The 20,088-nt window shown below is 47.0% G+C and overlaps 1 protein-coding gene and 1 long non-coding RNA gene across 5 annotated transcripts in view; one reads left to right on the forward strand and one right to left on the reverse strand.

Annotated features, from left to right (window-relative positions):
- Positions 1 to 1,584: 1,584 nt before the first annotated feature.
- Positions 1,585 to 12,102, forward strand: LOC128334382 (uncharacterized). 2 transcript variants are annotated; one of them, XR_008311275.1, is made up of 4 exons: positions 1,585 to 1,685; positions 3,730 to 3,868; positions 9,785 to 9,846; positions 11,955 to 12,102. It is a non-coding gene; the product is annotated as an uncharacterized LOC128334382 (long non-coding RNA). The 2 variants fall into 2 exon arrangements; XR_008311274.1 differs by lacking the exon at positions 9,785 to 9,846.
- The window catches only part of CMIP (c-Maf inducing protein), a 181,251-nt gene continuing 171,509 nt past the window's right edge, over positions 10,347 to 20,088 (reverse strand). For all 3 annotated transcript variants that reach the window (XM_053271156.1, XM_053271157.1, XM_053271158.1), the window contains 3 exons: positions 18,580 to 18,685; positions 16,593 to 16,663; positions 10,347 to 12,466 (listed from right to left, as the gene is read on the reverse strand). In XM_053271156.1, the coding sequence (XP_053127131.1) occupies positions 12,413 to 12,466; positions 16,593 to 16,663; positions 18,580 to 18,685 (231 nt within the window). In that variant the 3' untranslated portion in view covers positions 10,347 to 12,412. The remainder of the gene's footprint in view (positions 12,467 to 16,592; positions 16,664 to 18,579; positions 18,686 to 20,088) is intronic.

Genomic DNA, 20,088 nt, shown 5'->3' on the forward strand with positions numbered 1-20,088 from the left:
GTTTCACACAGCCCAGTGGCATTGCCATTGCAGCTTCTTTCCACACGAGGGCAGCAGGGATTGTGACATGCAAACGTAGGTGCTGGCACTTCAGTATAAGAAAAACAGGACATAGGGACATAGGAAGCTGCCATATACTGAGTCAGACCACTGGTCCCTCTACCTTAGTATTGTCTTCACAGACTGGCAGCGGCTTCTCCAGGGTTGCTGGCAGGAATGTCTCTCAGCCCTATCTTGGAGATGCTGCTAGGGAGGGAACTTGGAACCAAGATTCTCTTCCCAGAGCGGCTTCATCCCCTGAGGGGAATCTCTTCCAGTGCTCACACATCAAGCCTCCCATTCTTATGCAACCAGGGCAGACCCTGCTTAGCTAAGGGGACAAGTCATGTTCTCTATCACAATACTGAGCTAGATAGACCAATGGTCTGACTCAGTGTACGGCGGCTTCCTATGTTCCTATATTATGGTCCTCTAGCTTGAATTAATTATTTTCAAAGGCCTCTGTTGTTTAAAGAAGCTTCATTCACTCAGTCCTCTGCCCCAGAACAAGCAGCAGAGGCCAGGTAGGTAGAAAACGCCTCCAGCCTCCCAGGAGTTAGGCCAATCCCACTTAGCTGGACAGGAACTGGGCTGAGTGAGACAATGGCTGCATTCGCACATAACATAAAACCGGAGGTGAAGGGACCTCTGATTTCGTAAACTGTGTGTCCAAAAGCGGGCAACCGTGGTTCCATCCAAACATGGGCATGTGGTTTCCCTCCCCGGATTGTGATTTGTGCCTTCGGTTTGTCGTGAAGCCCACTGCCTGGATCTCCGGCTCTGCATTGCCAGCGTTGCATCCAGACAGCATTTCCTAAGAAGAATCTGGTCCATTTCAAATGTCAAGCAAGCTTCATTAATAAAGTCAAGCTAACATTAAATATATTACCTGCCTAAGTATTTAATGCGTAGCAAAATCCTTGTTCCCCAAATAATGTCCATTGCTGCCTCTTGAACTTAGAACCTTCTGCATGTGAAACGGAAGCTGCGCTGCTGAGCTACAGCTCTATCCGCAAAACATAGAACGCTGCCTTATCAGTCAGACCCCCTGGTCCGTCCGGCTCAGTATTGTCTACACTGACTGGCAGCAGCTCTCCGAGGTTTCAGGCTGGAGTCTCTCCCAGAAAAGACAGAGGGAGGAAAATGACGCAGCACCAAAAAGCCAAGACTAAAAGGAAGGGGGAATTTCCAAAGGCGCTGAATGAATGTTGATCAATAATTGATTAAATATTGCCTGAAATGTTTCCAGCATGAAATGCTTTTCTCCAAAGGCAAATCCATGTTCTAATGTCTTTCTGGGCTTTTTATCCCACACCAGCAGGATGAACTGTGTCCTTGGTTTCTGAACTATGTGAGTTACCATAGAATGTCTCTTTGGAGGTTTAAGTCTTATTTTTCAAGTGGATGCTGGATCTTTCATTATAGCACACATCACTACAGCTGCATTTTGAATGCATGCAAATCTTCACAGTATATGGATATCTTTTGGTTTATTGAACTGTTGCTTTAAGGACTGGAGTGAAACGATTAAGTGATATAAGAGACACCTGGGTTAGTGAAGAACTTCCAAATGTCTCCTTGGAAAGATACACTCCTCAACCTGCTTAGAAGTATGGAAAAGAAGTATCTCTTCCAGTCCAGTGAAAGTAAGGACTGAGTCTTTTCTTCTGTACTTTTATCAATAGATACTTTAGATTCAACATTGTTGAGTATTATGGGCCATAATAATTTATGTGTGGTATTTTGTTGTCTGGATCTTTAAGCTTAATGTCTGGAGTACATAGTGATTTAAGGAGTACATTATATGGTACTGTCTTTTAAATATAGTGTTATAGACGTCTTTACTTTCTCATATGCATACCTGTGCACAGATTTTATTATATACATTATTGTTGATAGATATTGCTTGAAAAAATTGAAATGTGTGGGCTTAAAATCTTCTCTTCTGTTTTTATCCATTTTATTTATTTATTTCTCTATGTAAACTTCTTTGGAACCTTTTGTTGAAAAGCGCTATATAAATATTTTTTGTTGCTTATTTATTTATTTGATTTCTATACCGCCCTTCCATAAATGGCTCAGGGTGGTTTACACAGAGAAATAATAAATAAGTTTCATTTTATAATGTTGTTGTTGTTTGTGGCCATCTCGGCTGATGTGGATTCTCTATATTGTTCTTTTCTTGCTTTCTGACTTGCGCCTCTGGTTGTACTGAAGATGCCAGACATAAAGCTGCAATACTTTTATTTGCATGCATTGGCCCTGGGTGTGTGTGTGTGTGTGTGTGTGTGTGCGCGCGCTTCCACTTAAACTGACTGGTCCTCAGAGGAGTCCTCTAAGGATGTGGGTAAGAGTGTTATCTTCTGGCTGTAATGGAGGGAATAGTTCTGTTGAAGCTGCAGTTTCCTTGAACTATCTCTGTTCTCCCCAACTTGAGGGACTTCAGGGCTATGTCAGAAGATTATGTGGAACCTCTATGTTCAGAGGCAGTATACTGCTGAAGAATACCAGCTGTGCAGAAGCAACACTCTTGTCTCCATGCTCGCTTGTGTAGGCATTGGGCTGTCCACTGTTGGAAATAGGATGCTGGGTTAGATGGATGATGCCATTCATCAGAGATCCTTTCATGATCAAGAGTGACCTAAGAGGGTCCCAGAGCATGGCCTGAGGACACACAATACAGCTACCTTGCTGAAGCTAAGCAGGAATAAATTTAGCTACTATTTCAGTAGTTAACTGATCTTGGTCTGGTAAAAGCAAAGAAACTAAAAACTCATTGGATCTGCCAGGGTATTTTAGAACAATAGGGGAAATAAAATTATATGTATTGCAGTAATAAGAACGGCATAAAAGTACAATATCACTAGAACCACGAGGACAAATTCTCAGAGTATAAGGAACATTATTGTGTCTTCCTGCTAGTAGAAATAGTAGTGGAGCCACTCAGGGAAGAGCATCTAGTAGAGTGAAGCTTCCCTGGCAGCATCTCCAAGAGAGAGCTGGGAGAGATTCCTGCCTGCAGCCTTGGAGAAGCCACTGCCAGCCTGTGTAGACAATACTGAGCTAGATGGACCAAGGGTCTGACTCAGCATATGGCAGCTTCCTATGTTACTTTCCCCCATATAGATTTATATACTGCCCTGAGCCATTTTTGGAAGGGTGGTATATAAATCAAATATAGGCAGTTCTCCAAACTGTACCCATTTTTTTTGTACCACCCCATCTCCCTACTTAGGAACATAGGAAGCTGCCCTATACAGAGTCAGACCCTTGGTCCATCTAGCTCAGTATTGTCTACACTGATTGGCAGCGGCTTCTCCAAGGTTGCAGGCAGGAATCTCTCTCAGCCCTATTTTGGAGAAGCCTGGGACGGAACTTGAAACTTTCTGCTCTTCCCAGAGCGGCTTCATCCCCTGAGGGGAGTATCTTACAGTGCTCACCAGGGTGGCCAGAACCTAAGGGGTATACTCGTGGGTCAAATGGGCCGTAAGCCAGAATTTGGCTTTAAAAAGCCAAAACTGGCCACCTAGGTGCTCACACTTCTAGTCTCCCATTCAGATGCAACCAGGGCAGACCCTGCTTAGCTAAGGGGACAGGTCATGCTTGCTACCACAAGACCAGCTCTCTTCCCTGAGAGACCAGTGACCTTATGAGCAGGTCACTGCTTACAACTGTCTGTTTTATTCCCAGGTACGCTCTAGTCTCCACTCCCGGCTGGGGGGCAATTCTGGGCAGCGCTATCCATGGTCTTGTTCACTTCTCCTTCCCATATGGCTACCAGGATTGGCAGCTGACGAGACATCCACAACTATCCAGAGGCTTTAGAAAGGTATGATTAGATAGTTCTTTTTAAGGTTGGCTGGTCTTGTGTGTGAGGGGTACTAATCTTCAGTGACTTGTATAAACAAGACCCCCCCACCCGAGTTTTCTCTTGCCTTCATTCTCTTTCCCTGACATGGGTCTTACTTCTGCATCACAGTGATTAGGGGTATACCTGGCCCCACATACAATATTTATATTTTAAGTAATCTGATTTTTTAATGAACTTTCTGATGAAGGGGTACCCCCCCCCGCATATCCCTTGATTATTTTAGGGTATAAAAATCAATTGTTGCAGCGAAAAACAAAAGTTTGCAAAACAGGATAGCAAAAATATTTTTATATTTAACCTCGGCTCTCGAGAGCTGATGGTTCTGAAGCCGCCGACAACCTTTTTGACAGCCGCAGGCATGCCGTGATCAATATTTGATAGCATCTGACAGCTAGCTTACAACAGTGTTTAATTCTGTACCGAGTTAACTCATACGTTTAACCGGTTGGGAAACATACCCTGGCATGGGGGCGGCGAGGGGGACAGATAGATCCAAAATAAGTATATAGGGATGGGGACACAGGAGAGCATCTGTTTTGCAGGCAGCGGGTCCCGGGCTTAACCCCTGGCAGCATCTCCAGGTAGGGCTGCGAGAGACTCTTGCCTCAAAGCTTGAAGAGCCGCTGCCAGTCAGAGTAGGCAGAGCTAAGTGGACCAGTGGTCTGACTCGGCAAAAGGCAGCTTCATATGTTCAGCAGCAGCATCCATAGTTCAGTGGTTAGAGCACAGGCTACCCCTGCTAACTGAGCAAAGAGGCACATTTTTAAAAAGTGGCGATTCTCTTTATTTAGCAAGGGGAGAGCAACTGGCCCTATCCGTCCCCAGCACAGCATCCCTCCAGTGGCTATTGCTGGTGTCGACCTTTTATGTTTCTTTTTAGATTGTGAGCCCTTTGGGGACAGGGGATCCATCACACACACACACACACACACACACACACACACACACACACACACTCACTCACTCACACGTAAATTGCTTTGAGAACTTTGGTTGAAGAGTGGGGTATGAATATTTGGTGGCGGCTTTGCATGGAGAAGACCCCCAGGATCAACCCTCCAGGTCGGGCTCCGAATCCTCCCCGCTTCCCACTCTTAACAGTTGAAGGCTGTGACGAAAAGAACATGTGGATTGCAATTAAGAGGAAAAAACATGAGAACAACCTTGCTGGATCAGGCCCAAGAAGGCCTATCTCGTCCAGCATCCTGTTTCCCTCAGTGGCCGGCCAGATGCCCCCAAGAAGCCCACAGGCAAGAGGGGAGGGCACACCTTCTCTCCCGCGGTTGCTCCGCTGCAACTGGTATTTAGGGGCATCTTCTCTCCGAGGCTGCAGGAAGCAGACGACAGGACTCTTGAATCCAAAGGAGAGTCTGCGTCTGCGTTGCAGATCCGGCCGGTTCACGGAGGCCTCTGGACCAGCTGAGAAGCAGGGCTTGGCTCCCGGTTTCAGAGATGCATCCATGGGGAAAGGGACGGACGGGAAAGGCCCGGCTGCTGCTTGGCCGTGCCAACAGGAAGGGAGTGCTCAGAGCCACAGAATGGGCCGGAGGGCGATGTCCACCTTGTCCTGGGCATCCGTTTCCTTGGCAACCGTGCCAGCACCGAAAGAGACCTAGGTGAGGGTTTGGTCTCCATAGCAACACTGATGTCACTGCCTCCCAGGCTGAAAGCAGTGCTAACCTCAAGGGCTACTCGCCTGCCTGCCTGCCTGCCCGCCTGCCCCCCACCCCAACTGATGTTTGTTGAATGTTGAGCAGACCTTAAAGCGGGCGGCGGGCACGGCAGGCGGGGGAGGGGCGCAACCACTCCATGGTCATCTCTGGCATCATGCTGTACTGTACTTTAGGCTCTGGGAAAACTTTGCAAAGAGGTGTATGCCCTGTTTAGACATTACGCCAGGGATCTTCGTGATCTTTTTCAAGCAGGGGCCCCTCTGGCAAAAAGCCTTCAACGTGGGAGCCATTTCTGCACAGTGCTGTGCGTTTTTCAGTGCTGGGAAGGCGCTTTTTCGGAGACAGAGCCCTCTACGTTCACGCCTCCCAAGATGGCACAGGCAGAGGTGCACCTAGGTAATCTTGGAGCCTCGACCTAAAGGCCTTTTGAGGGCCCCCGACTGCTCCTGCCGCTGCCAGTAGATAAGCTGCAATGCATTATTTCTTTTACACCAGAACATGCTCAGGGAAAGCGGGAAACTTTTTTTGAAAAAAGAATGCCTTTTGAAGGCCCCCAACTGCTCTTGCCGCTGCTAATAGATAAGCTGCAATGAATTATTTTTTTACACCAGAACATGATCAGGGAAAGCTGGCAACTTTTTTTTAAAAAAGAAGATATTCTGAATAAGATACTTCCCACTGACTTGCAGAGAGATACCACATTTTTGCATGGACAATCCTGCCACTCAACTTAGTAGGCCACTCCACATTTGGGGGCCCCCTAGGCCAGCATGTGAAGGTCCCCCAAGCCTGCAAGGGACTGGACCTTTGCCTGGACGTCCAGTCCAAAGAGCACCACTGGGCACGGGCTCAAGAGGGCTGTGTTCCCCTGAAAGGAGCCCCACTCTGTGCTGGACAAAGCACACAACACTGCACAATGAGAACAGTCGTCTCTGCACGGTGCCAGGGGAACTGTGAAGAGTCTTCAGCTTTGGCCAAAGCTTCATACAGACCCAATCAGCAATTAGTCAGACGGCCACACTTGGGTTGACGGGGGTGCTGCTGCTGGCTCCTAGGAATTACAACGAAGGATACTGCATTAAGCTATCTCCAGCCTTGGAGGCAGGATGCATCTCAATACCAGTTGCAGGGGAGCAACAGCAGGAGAGAGAGAGCATGCCCTCAGCTCTTGCCTGTGGGCTTCTTGGGGGCATCTGGTGAGCCACTGAGGGAAACAGGATGCTGGACTAGATGGGCCCTGGGCCTGATCCAGTAGGGCCGTTCTTAGGTGCACATTTGTGTGTGAATGGATGTAGATGTGTTCATGTTAAAAATGCACCTAGAGGGACAGATAAAGGCGTGCACTGCTGTGTGTGCATTCACCATAATTGGATGTGTGTCCAGAGCCGCATGTGTGAACAGGTTGCATGTGCATCATCGAACCTAGCGTGTGTAGGGGAGGAGAGCTGGTCTTGTGGTTCTGCTTAGCTAAGGGGACAAGCCGTACCTGCTACCACAAGACCAGTTCTCCTCTTCAAGCCATCCAAGCTGGTGGCCATCACTCCTCCTCTTTCTCTCCCCACATACTTGAAGCGGGACCCCTGCAGAACGGAAGCCTTGCTTATAGGACCCAAGGGAAGCACTTTGGTAACCAGCCCCTTTCCCAACTCATTATAATGAGACTTGCTCACCTTAGCTGCTAGGTCAAAGCAGGGCTCAGCTGTGCTACAGGTGAAGATGCACCTTGGCAGCCTTTCCTGCAAGATCTTCAAGTTGTAGAGATCCCGATCCTGTTTGCAAAGGAGATTGTCATTTTCACAGAAGTACGCCAGCACAGAATTTTAAAAGCGTTGGAAAATAAGGTACCTATTGTAAACAGGTGCTCACTTGAGTATTGATGTCTCTTGTGGATGGGGCGATGATCGAAAGCAACACAAGACTAATTGCATTATGACTTTGAAGTCCTAAGCACTCTTGTGCTAAACACATTCTGTAGCAAATACCCTACGGATATCAAGACCTGACTGTCCCGTCTCACCCTGTGCAGGGGTGCACGACTTTGGCCCACCACCTCTTGTTGGACTACAACGACCATCATCCCTGTTGGTCATGGTGGAGGGGGATGATGGGGGGTGTAGTTCAACAATAGCTTGAGGGTCGAAGTTGGACAGCCCTGCTCTATCGAAACATCAGCCCCCAGTATTCCAGACACTCTGTCACACTCTTGTGTGACCAAGAGACAGAACTCAGGGCAGAGCTAGGCAGACCAGAGCCGCCTGGGCTCCCATGTGGCTTTACAGTACTAAATAGAGCAACTAGGCTGCTAACTGGGCCTAATAAAAGGGAACCAATGAATCTAGCTAGCACTTAAAGCTTGGGCTCTCAAATGGGTGCCCCCCCCCGATGTTGCTGGACTACAACTCCCATAATCCCTAGCCAAGGCCTGCTCAACTTTGCCCCCCCCCAGCTGTTGTTTGACAACTCCCATAATCCCCAGACACAGTGGCCAATAGCTGGGGATTATGGGAGTTGTAGGCCAACATCTGCACAATGACCAAGTCGTCGTGGCTGGGGTTTATGGGAGTTGAAGTCCAACATCTGCAGGATCCCATCTTGAGAACCCTGGCTTAAAGGATGACCCCAAATCACAGTTTCTTTGTGGGCATAATTCAAAGGGCTGTGTTTTGTTTTTGTTTTTTAAACCAGTTCAGTTTAGTTTATGATCATTGATGACATATACAGATCTGACCAGACCCAGATGAAAGGGACATTAAAGGCAAATATCACTACAGGTGTATGTGTTTGTGTGTAGATATATAGCAAACTAAGAGCTGTTTTCTTTAAAAAAATAAAATAAAAATCTACACAGCCTTGGTCAGGGGTGTCATACTCAATCAGGTGGTAGGCCAAAATTGAGTCCCACACACCTGAAGGGGGCTGCAGATAACCTTGCACTGGCCATCTGTCACCTTGAGCTCACCTTCATGGCGGTGGCTGTTTCTCCGGGGGGTGGGGGGGAGGTAACCATAGTCTGGACTAATAGTAGGCAGCTGCAACCCTAAAAGTTAAAAAGTGAACCGCCAGCCCATGGTTCTCTCCACCTGCAAAGATGGCTCAACCAAGATCTCCATCATTCACACCAATACTTGGCAGCTGCCTATATAGTGCTAATTTAGTGCTTAATTCACCCCTTGGTTGGCTGTGAGTAAAGGAATCCTGCCCTTCAGAGTTGTTCATGGTGGGTGTCCGTGTGGAATGTAGCAATGCCCCCCCCCCATGCAAGACCCCTTGCTTCTACTTCCCCTTAATAGCTCCATCCGATCTTCCATCAGCATTGCTTCCATTTCTCCCTCACCATGCAATCTCAGCCCTAACCTCATTCAGGACTAGGCTAAGAAGATGAACACGAGGCAGCTGCTACAACCTCCCGCCCTCCCCATGCCACTTCCAAAGCCTGAAAGGGTCAGTTTTAAAAGAGGGCTGGCTTGCCCTAAGGTCACAGGCAGGGCAACATCTTAAAGGCAGGATGCCTCTGAGGACCGGTTGCAGGGGAGTACCAGCAGGAGAGAAGGCATGCCCTCAACTCCTGCCTGTGGGCTTCTCAGAGGCATCTGGTGGGCCACTGTGCAAAACAGGATGCTGGACTAGATGGGCCTCCTTGGGCCTGATCCAGCAGGGCTGTTCCTATGTTCTTATGTCTTGCCTCCAGCAATACCTTGGGCCACCCTTGCATGTGACAGGGCCTTTTCGGTGATGGCCCCTTATCTCCGGAATGCTCCCCCCTCTGCTCATTCCTCAGGCTCCCTCTGATGCTTTTATGGAAACACATACAAACCCTCTTTTCTTCTTCTCCTGGCCATTCCATACACAAATTGGACTTCGTCCTAGAGGCCCTTGTGCAGGGATACACATATTTAAGCTTAGCTCACTAAAGGTAAAGTTGTGCTGTCGAGTCGGTGTCGACTCGTGGCGACCACACAGAGCCCTGTGGTCGTCTTTGGTAGAATACAGGAGGGGTTCACCATTGCCATCTCCCATGCAGTAGGAGATGAGGCCTTTCAGCACCTTCCTAAATCGCTCCTGCCTGATAGAGGTGTTTCCCATAGTCTGAGAAACATACCAGAGGGGATTCGAACCGGCATCCTCTGGCTTGCTTGGCAAGTCATTTCACCACTAGCCAGTCATTATTTGTGGTAGTCCCCAATCCGTTCTATTCCCTCAGATCCTCTTCTGGAACACAGGCAGAGGGCTTTGGAGAGGCATCCGCACCAGCAGATGGCAATGGTAAGAAGCCGTGGGAGCCTTCTGGCTGCTCTGAAAGCACCCCTACTGTCTCTTACCTTCTCCCAAACAGCAGTGGAAATGAGGCCTTTGGGGAGAAGATCTGTGCAGTTCTGGGCGTGCTGCTCGGCAGAGGGCTGGGGGCACTCACCACTGGCGAGCTGGCAAGTGGATTTGTAGATGTGGAGAGGGGTGTCGCTATAACTGAGCGGATGGGTTCAAAGAACCCGGGGCCCCCAGCTCCTGAAGGCCCCCCAGTTCCATCCCTCCCTATTTTCTTCATTATCTCCCTCATTACGAAGGGCCGCCAGGGAGAGGGGTGAACATGGGCCCCCACTCCACTAGCTACGCCCCTGGATGTGGATGTGTAGAGCAAGTTGAGAGCCAGACTAGGCATATCAGTGGCTCTTGGTATCCCCAGTGCTGTCGGTGCTCTGGACTCTTTCCAGATCCCTGCCCACCACAAACTGCACGCTTTGTAAAGAAAGGACAATGCACGCCACTAAAAGATATTCACTTACGGTTTATTTTCCCCGTCCCACCGTTTGAAATTATTTCACATCTTTTTGTACACAGCTACAGAACAGTAGTATTAAACCATCGGTAAAAGCAACAGTGCTAAGGATAAAATGTTGGCATTAGTTTAATCCGCTTTTTCTTTTCTCATTCCTTCCTTCCCTCACTGAGTTCATTATACAGCTTGGGATATAAGGCAGAAAAACAAAAACAAAAGGGAAATGTGGCACGCTAGATGAATTAAGACTTGAACCAACCATTCCTTTTGATAAAAAAGGGGGAGTTGAGAGATGGAGATAGTGTAAGTAAGCTACCTAGCAACAATTAAAAACAAAAAATGGACAACCAGTACAGCAAAAGTTCGCTTCCCATTGAATACGATAAAATATGTGTATTTTATTTATTTTTATTTTTTTATATATATATATATATATATATATATATATATATATATATATATATATAATTACATGGGCCTGGATGTTAAATCTCTGAGGTGCCAAAGAAATGAATAAACATTTGCTAAACTGAAAGAAAACAGTTCCATTTTTGCATTAACAAAAAGCTGGCTCCATTCAATAATGCTTATTGTGGAGAAAACAAAACAACCAAAAGCATATTTCTAAAAAAACCACTTTTTTAAAAAAGTGTTTTTCTGAGCAACTGTGTAGATGGATCAGGAAAGAGATAGTGGTCATAATTTCAGATGGCACTTAGGCCCTCTTTTGCTAATCAATCTCTTATTTCAATCTTCTGAAAAGAATGTCAGATATGCGTATGAATGGAACACGAGTAAAACAACATTAGAGGGGAAACGAAAGGAAAGATCCTGTAAAACATGGTGTGTGGGAGGCAAAACTTGCATTTTGAAATAATGGACGTAAATCAAACAAAACAGCACATCTTGGGATTTCTAACATGTATAGTTGATAGCTCAACAAGCTTTATATCAAACTGAAGTTTTTAAAATAAGGTGGCGTTCATACCACCTTATTTCCTAACCCTGGCACAGATAGAAAACGGCTGAAGGTGTATGTCTTGGGTAATTCATAACCTATACCCAACCACCCACCCATCTCCCACCTTTTCATTTCTGTACATATGGTATAAATGTATTTATATGATCCCTCCCCCCCGCCACCCACCTCTGCTTGAACAAAGTTTGAGGCATCTGTAAATTGAAAATGCAGCAAGGTGATGAAGTGGACAGAGATTACATAATATAGTAAGCATTACCAAAAAACCGTTATTTAAGAGGGCTTTCTGTTTTTGTTTTTCTTAAAAAAAAAAAAACAACCCAAAAAAACCCCCCAGTAAGACAGACAGCGAACTACTTTGTACAGTACTCTATGCGAAACAGAATGAAACAGAACAAAAATGAAGAAGATAAAAGAATTAACAACTCATAAATAAAAAGACAGGTCCCAGACCTGTTGTTTGTGAACCATTTTCTTAAATAGGTGCATCATATAAATTGTATGTACAACAAAATTACTTTGCATAACAATCGCGAGAACAGAGCGAGAGGTGCAAATCATGTGAGTTTCTTTTTCTTCTCTTGATTTCTCAGACTTGGTTTCTTATTCTTTTTCTAGCAGGAAGAATGGCAAAAAGCACCTAAAGGCTGAGGTCCAACCAAGGAAAACTATGAAAAACTGATGCATATTCTTGTAATTTTTCTCTCTCCACAAGGTATTTTTTTTAAAAATCAAACAGAAAAGGCTAATTAAAAAATGCACAGATTTCCCCGCCCCGTTCTTCTAATCCTCTTGCAGCTACAGAGACTTGCTTGTCCAGTTCTCTCCCCACCCCCCTCAATTTAACTGACAAATTTTATAGTACAAAGCTGAAAGAATTAGTTAGGGTTTGGGCATGCTCAGTTTCCCCTCCCGCACGCAAAGCCACACTCCGCTACCTCACAAACACAGTTCCTAAAATCGAAGTCCTTGGAACTTGCTGCTCTCTACAGGTAGAAGCCAAAAGTTTTATTCTGTTGTTTCTGAGTATTTTTCTCTCTCCTTGTCAAAAGCTACAGATAACGGTAAGAGAGATTTCACCATGCTTCTGTGTAACGGACATCCACTTCCTTCAGATTGGGCAATTTCGCCTGGTTAAAGAGATTTTTAAAAAGCGGGGAGGGGGGAGAGAGAAGAAAAGGAGGAGGAAGATTTAATACCAACATTTTCTTTTTAGATTTCCAGAAGGACTGTCTCCTGCTGTTAACACCTTTGTGAGTTTGCTCCAACGCAAGGGAACAGTGCAATATTTATTAGAGACAACATAAGGTGCTGCTCCTTTAAATACATCAGACATTGCTTCTGGTTATTTGCATCGCTTCAGGGACAGCAGCTGGAGAAGCCGATCATCATCCCATGAACATGTGACTAAAGCATATAAATGCTTAGTGGCGCAGCGGGGAAATGCTTGACTAACAAGCAGAAGGTTGCCAGTTCGAATCCTTGATAGTATGTTTCCCCGACTATGGGAAACACCTACATCAGGCAGCAGCGATATAGGAAGATGCTAAAAGGCATCAACTCATACCGCGCGGGAGGAGGCAATGGTCAACCCCTCTTGTATTCTACCAAAGACAACCACAGGGCTCTGTGGGCGCCAGGAGTCGAAATCGACTTGACACACTTTATTTAGTATTGTAAGGAGCCAGATCATAGACTGGTTCCTTATATAAATATAAGGAACACTTATGGTTGTTGTGCCATCCTTTATAAGGATGGCAGACCAGCTATTGGAGGATGGGACCTGAACCTGCCCATTTTTGAGACCCTCATCTCCCTTCCTCCAGGTGTTCCCACCTTCAGAGGTGAGGCAGGTGTTAGACTAGGAACGGGGCCTTTTCTGTGGTGGCATCCCAGTTGGGGAATTCCTTTCCCTAGGGGCATTTGTATGGCAGTGATGATATTAACTTTTAAGCTGCCGAGTTTTAATGGCTTTTAACTTTTAAGCTGCCGAGTTTTAAAATTAATATCCTGGAGATGTTGTCGCTGTTTGAGTCTGTGAGCTGCTCCAAAATGATTGCTGTAGTCAATGGCTAACATCCAGACTAACACAGTGCTTGTGCAAAGCTGTTTTCCTAGCACAGCGGTTCCCAACACTGCATCCCCAAATGTTGTTGGCCTGCAACTCCCATCTTTCCATTCCAGCCACAATCACAGAAGCCAGGGTGGTGTAGTGGTTAGAGTGCTGGACTAGGACCGGGGAGACCCGAGTTCAAATCCCCATTCAGCCATGAAACAAGTTGGGTGACTCTGGGCCAGTCACTTCTCTCTCAGCCGAACCTACTTCACAGGGTTGTTGTGAAAGGGAAATTTAAGTATATAGTACACCGCTCTGGGCTCCTTGGAGGAAGAGTGGGATATAAATGTAAAATAAATAATAATAATAATAATTTCTAAAGGTTGCTGAAGACTGCGGTGGCTCAGGATGATGGGCGTTTGAGTCGGACGTCTAGAGATTCCATGGCTGGGAATCACAAAGGCCATTGTGGTTGGGGATGATAGAAGTTGTAGTCCATCAGCATCTGGGGACCCACAATTGGGAAGACCTGCTTTAGCCCAACAGGCAGAATGCCCAGCAAGGGAGGAGCAGGAAACAGCTGTTGACCGAGGGACCTTTGGCTTGGGAACGACCCAGATAAGGAAGAGCATCTTGTTCATCCAGTCAAATGGCTCTTATTCATTCAAGCTCCTGAAATTACCCAGCGGCCCCCGCCTGCAGCCAATATAGGCGTGGCGCACGGGTTCTGTTCTGCCTTATCGGCAGAATTCTTGGACACACCTTCAATTTAGAATCGCTTTGCTGCTGATGCCCCAACAGCCAGGAAGAACCCTGTGGGAAGTTTGCTAATAATGCCTATTTGGGAATATATGGCTGGCATTCCGACAGGCTGGGCCAATCTGCAGCTCAGAAGCAGAGATCTAATCTGCAATATCTCCAGCTGAAGCTTAAAGACATGCAAAGCCCTTCTGTACTCAAGACAAATCCTTTAGTTCCACAGAACAGGGGTTACCTGTTGGCTCAACCTTGAGTTCCCTGACATTGTTGGGACTACAACTCCCATCATCCCCAGCCCCTGGCTCAGGATGATGAGCACTGTAGTCCAACAACATCTGAGGACCAAAGGTTGGGAACCGCGGGAACAGAATTAATTGCTAGGCATTACTAGCAGTTGTATTGCAACATCCTAGTCCAAAAAATGACACTAAACCCTTGCTTGAACGACATGAAAACTGCCTTAGAGCGGGTCCAATCGGGACTCCATTGAGCCCAGTGTGGTCTCCTCTAGCAACTCTCCAAGGCCTCAAAGGCAAGGATCTCTCTCAGTAGTACTGAGGAAGATAGGAATACTTATACTGGATCAGACCACTGGTCCATCTAGCTCAGTACTGTCTACACCAGGGATTCTCAACGTTGGGTCCCCAGATGTTATTGGACTTCAATTTCCATAATCCCCAGCCATGGTGGCCTTTGGTTGGGGATTATGGGAGTTGAAGTCCAATAATATCTGGGGACCCAACGTTGAGAATCCCTGGTCTACACTGACTGGCAGCAGCTTTCCAAGGTTTTAGGCAAGAGTCTCTTCCAGCCCTCCCTGGAGATGCTGCTAAGGACTGAACCCGAGACCTTCTGCATGAGAGCAGAGGCGCTCTTTCCCCTGGACATCTGGGCCAAAGTCCAGGGCCTCCACAGCATGCAAGCAGATACTCTACCACTCAGCTACATCTTCACCCCCTTAGGGGAATATCTTACAGCAGAGAGTGCATATCAAGTCACCCATCAAAATGCCAAGCAGGGCACAATGCCTGCTTGCTACCGCAAGACCAGGCTTCCTCCCGGATAATCCGAAGAGGCTCACAAACCAGAATTTGGAAGCAGCAGCCGAATGAGGAAGAGCAGAAAAGGTGGCTGCAGCCACCACCACGGGGAAGAATAGACAAGTCAATGAATCAGCTTAGGAACATAGGAAGCTGCCATCTACTGAGTCAGACTATTGGTCTACCTAGCTCCGTATTGTCTTCACAGACTGGCAGCAGCTTCTCCAAGGTTGCAGGCAGGAGTCTCTCTCAGCCCTGTCTTGGAGATGCCGCCAGGGAGGGAACTGGGAACCTTCTGCTCTTCCCAGAGCGGCTCCATCCCCTGAAGGGAATGTCTTACAGTGCAAACACTTCTAGTCTCCCTTTTGTATGCAACCAGGGCGGACCCTGCTTAGCTAAGGGGACAAGTCATGCTTGCGACCACAAGACCAGCTTTCTGCTCTGGATCCTCAAACAGGATGTGTGCAAGGAGCTGCATCGAGTCCAAGGCGGCGGCAGCTGGCTATCTGTGGGCCTGAAGAGCTTCCCTGGTATAAGGATTGGGAAAGACCTGGGCAGTGATCTTCTGTGGGAGCAGCAACATTGGTATCAAGCAGAAGTTTGGCTATCCTGTTGTGGTAGGACAGAATATGCAGATGTTCTGCTGCGTGGGCAGAAATGACTTCTAGTAATGGCGGAGGTTTAGTTTGCTATGTCCGGCCTTCTTGCCAATAGAACACTTCTGTGATGGTGCTAGTAACTGCTCCTACCTCTTTTCACCCCTTTAACTTGGTGGAACTTGGACGAGCATGAACTGTCCCCTTGGATTTGCAGTTGGATGGGGGGCCAAAGGTGAGTGCTGTAAGACATTCAACTTAGACAATGGGGCCTTAGCTCAGTGGAGGAGCACCCACTGGCATGCCGAGGTTGCAGGTTCATCCCCAGGGCATGCTGGGAGAGACTCCTGCCTGAAATCTCCGAGAGAGGCTGCCAGCTGCTGTAGGCAATACAGAACGAGATGGAGGAATGGTCTGATCCGGTAAAAGGCAGTTTCCTTTTGGAGCGATGGGGCCGTAGCAACGTGGTCCCAGGTTCAATCCCTGGCATTTCCAAGTAGGGCTGAGTGACACTCCTGCCCGAATCCTTGGAGAGCTGCTGCCAGTCAGTGTAGACAGTACTGAGCTAGATGGACCAGTGGTCTGACCTGGTAGATGGCAGCTTCCTATGCTCCTACTGCCCATCAGCCAGTGGCAGGAGACACAAACCAACAGGGATGCTTTGGGATTTTGCAACATCAGAGTTAAGATGCTGCCTGCCTTTCAGACATCATGACCTGGCCATCTCCGTCTACTGGAAAAGGCAGGTTTTCACATATGCCCCCCGCCCAAGGTATGACCCCTGCAGCTTGAAAACATTGCGTACCTTGAGGTCTTCGTAGGTGTCTGCCGAGAGCTTGGTGCTGTTCATATTTAAGCTGCACAGGCTTTTCATAGCTAGGAAACAAAACACATGTTATGACTAGAGGGTTCCGGAGACATATGGCGCAATTAAAATCTGACTGTAAGCTTGTCAGCAAGGTCTTCTCATCATTCATTTCGTGCATGCACACCACTTTGTTTTTCTTATTTTTTAAAAAACTAGGTGCAATAAATGTTAGGACTGTTCATCAAATCTGATGCAATTATTTATCCTATTTCAATACTGCCTGATATATACTTCTCTAGATGTATATATCAGATGCATATTAGATATGGTCCTTACCAGCAGCATTTTCACCATATTGATTTCAGTGCAAAACTGCTAATACTGCTAAACCCGATACAATATTTTCTGTATTGGATTGTATCAAACTCTAGTGAATAATCAGATGGCTGTTTTCATGCTGTTTTTCTCTGTTGCTGATGTCACAAAAGTTGCTTGTCACGGAATCTGGTGAAGTGCTGTATACAGAACAATTAGATCTGGGTTGGTACAAATGTTGGATGCACGATTCGCAGGGCTCAGAAAATCCATTTGTCTACTTGTCTGTGACGAGTGAAAAATGATGCCTGAAGAGTGGGGGGGAAATCCTGACTAATAATGTACCAACATAGCCTCAAGGAACCATCTGACGAGTAAAATATCTTGTCAGGCTAGTGAACTGAGTCAACATTGCTTGATCTCGGAATCCGAGAATCACTTGTGTCAGATTGGAACTGAACCCAATCCAGTAATTTCTTCCATGCACAGCCCTAATGAATACTATAACAGCTACTGGGGGACGCGTATGTTCAGGTAGCTGGCATATGGGAGGCTTAGCTCTAATTTAGCTAAGATGCTCATCAACTTCCCAAGGCCCTTTCTGGCAAGATATTCTCTGCATCTATATGAATTAGAATAGGGATATAAATGGAAAATTATGGAAAAGCCAAAATATTTTAAGAGTTAAAAAACACTACAAAAAATCATTTGCACAGAGTAATGTGAATGTTTCTCTCTCTCTCCTCTTAAATGTTTTTAAATGATGTTTTAATTGTTAATAATTATTTTATGCAGTTTATAATTTTTGTTTTAATTAATTGATTTTAAGGGTGTTTTAATGTAAACTGCCCTGAGCATTTTGGAAGGGTGGTATAAAATCTTAAACAAACAAACAAACAAACAAAAAAAGAGAAATCCTAAAACAATGGTGGTGGTGCCTCTCGCTTTAGTGGGTACTGGTCAACTATATTTGAAGACCAGTGAACTAAATGATGCTATGTAATTTATTTAATGAAAATATTTATACCTTGCCCCTCCAACACACTACTGCTTAGAGTGGCTCACAAAATTAATAAAATAAGTACAACATAAAACAAAAATCAATTTTTTAAAAGCCACATTTGCGAGCCACACATTTTAAAAAGTTACAAATTAAAAGTCACAAGTTAAAAACTAAAAAACACACAAAACCCCTACCAGATATAAGCAGCAGATAAAACACGAAAAGGTCTCTCTAGAGACGGGTCTTCAACATTTTCTTTAAAACCCTGAGGGATGGGAGCATGGCTTTTCACGGAAGAGAAAAACCTCTTCCAGGAGGGTGTTCCCAAGCCAAGGGGTCACAACTGAAAAGGCCCTGTCTTCAGTCTCTGCCAACCAGATCTCTGTTGGTGGCCGGGCCAGAAATGCCGAACGGGGGATGATTAAGGGAGGAGGGTCTGGCTATAGAGCACAGCATTTGATGCTGGATTAATTTATCTGGAATAATTACACTTCCTGTGGCCTGGACAGACATGGATGGAAAAGTAACAGCACATCAACCCCCTTCTCTTCCCACTCCTGATTATGAGCATGCCAAAGGTCAGTGATCTCGAGCCCTCTGAAGGGACTGGTGAATCCACTCCCCTGCCCTCTTCCCTGGCACAAGCCTCTTGGTTTGCCCACTTACAGCTCAGCGCCAGCAGGCCGGCATCCGTGACGGGGGTTTCACACAGGTTGAGCACTTGCAGCATAGTGAGGTGTTCGGAGAGGAGCCGCAAACCGGCATCTCCAAACTGTCGGGCAGAAAGAGACGAGAAGCAGTGTTAGGGGGCTCGCCGGGAGCAGAACTGGACCAGAGCTCAGCCTGAGATCTCGGAGAGCGGCTGCCGTCCGAGCAGGACGTCATGTTGGACTGGCCTGGTCCACGCAAAGCCACCTTGTACTGAATCAGACTACTGACTCATAGCATTTTAGAGCTGGAAGGGACCTTGGCGGTCTTCTGATTCAGCTCTCATGTACTGGGTCAGACCATGGATCGGGTGGGGAGCTGGTTTCGTGGTAGCCAGCATGTATTGTCCACTTTGCTGAGCAGCATCTGCCCTGGTTTGCACTTGAATGGGAGACCATGTGTGTGAGCAATGCAATCTACTCCCCTTAGGGGATGGGGCTGCTCTAGGAAGAGTATCAGCTTGCTCGCACGCAAAAGCTTCCAAGTCCCCTCCCTGGCAGCATCGCCAAGAGAAGGCTGAGAGAGACTCCTGCCTGCATTCTTGGAGACACCGCTGCCAGTCTGTGTACACAATACCGAGCTAGTTGGACCAATGGTCTGACTCAGTATATGGCAGCTTCTTATGTCCACCTAGCTCGGTACTGTCTACACTGACCGGCTGCGGCTTTCCAGGGCTCTTCTTCCAGCCCTACAGGAGTTGGAAGGGACTGAACCTGGGACCTTCTGCACGCAAAGAAGATGCTCTATCCCTGAGCCACAGTCCTTCTGCATAAAACGCAAACTGAATCTCTGGAGCTGCCTCCGACCGAGTCAGACCATGGGTCCTTCGAGTTCAGTCCGCTACAATGACTGGCAGAATTTCTCCAGGGTTCCAGATAACAGACTTTCCAAACCCTATCTGGAGATGCCAGGGATTGAACACAGGCAGCTGCCATATACCGAGTCAGACCCTTGGTCCATCTAGCTCACTATTGTCTGCCCAGACTGGCAGCGGCTTCTCCAGTGCTGCAGGCAGGAGTCTCTCTCAGCCTTATCTTGGAGACGCTGCCAAGGAATTAACCTGGGGCCATCTGCATGCAAGCAGGAAGATGTTCTTCTCAGAGCAGCCCCACCCGCTAGGAGGAGTATCTTACAGGAATCACATGTATAGTCTCCCATTCAAATGCAAGCCAGGGTGGACCCTGCTTAGCAAAGGGGATGATCCGTGCTTGCTAACCCTGGGACCTTCTGCAGGTGCTCTGCCACTCCGCTATAGTCTCTCCCCAAAGAGGTACATAGGAAGCCGCCACATACTGAGTCAGACCATTAGTCTATCAAGCTCAGTATTGTCTACCCAGACTGTCAGCGGCTTCCCCAAGGTTGCAGGCAGGAATCTCTCTCAGCTCTATCTTGGAGATGCTGCCAAGGAGGGAACTTGAAGCCTCCTGCTCTTCCCAGAGTGGCCCCATCCCCTAAGGGGAATATCTT

The sequence above is a fragment of the Hemicordylus capensis genome, chromosome 9 (genome assembly GCF_027244095.1).
Source record: "Hemicordylus capensis ecotype Gifberg chromosome 9, rHemCap1.1.pri, whole genome shotgun sequence".
NCBI lineage: Eukaryota > Metazoa > Chordata > Lepidosauria > Squamata > Cordylidae > Hemicordylus > Hemicordylus capensis.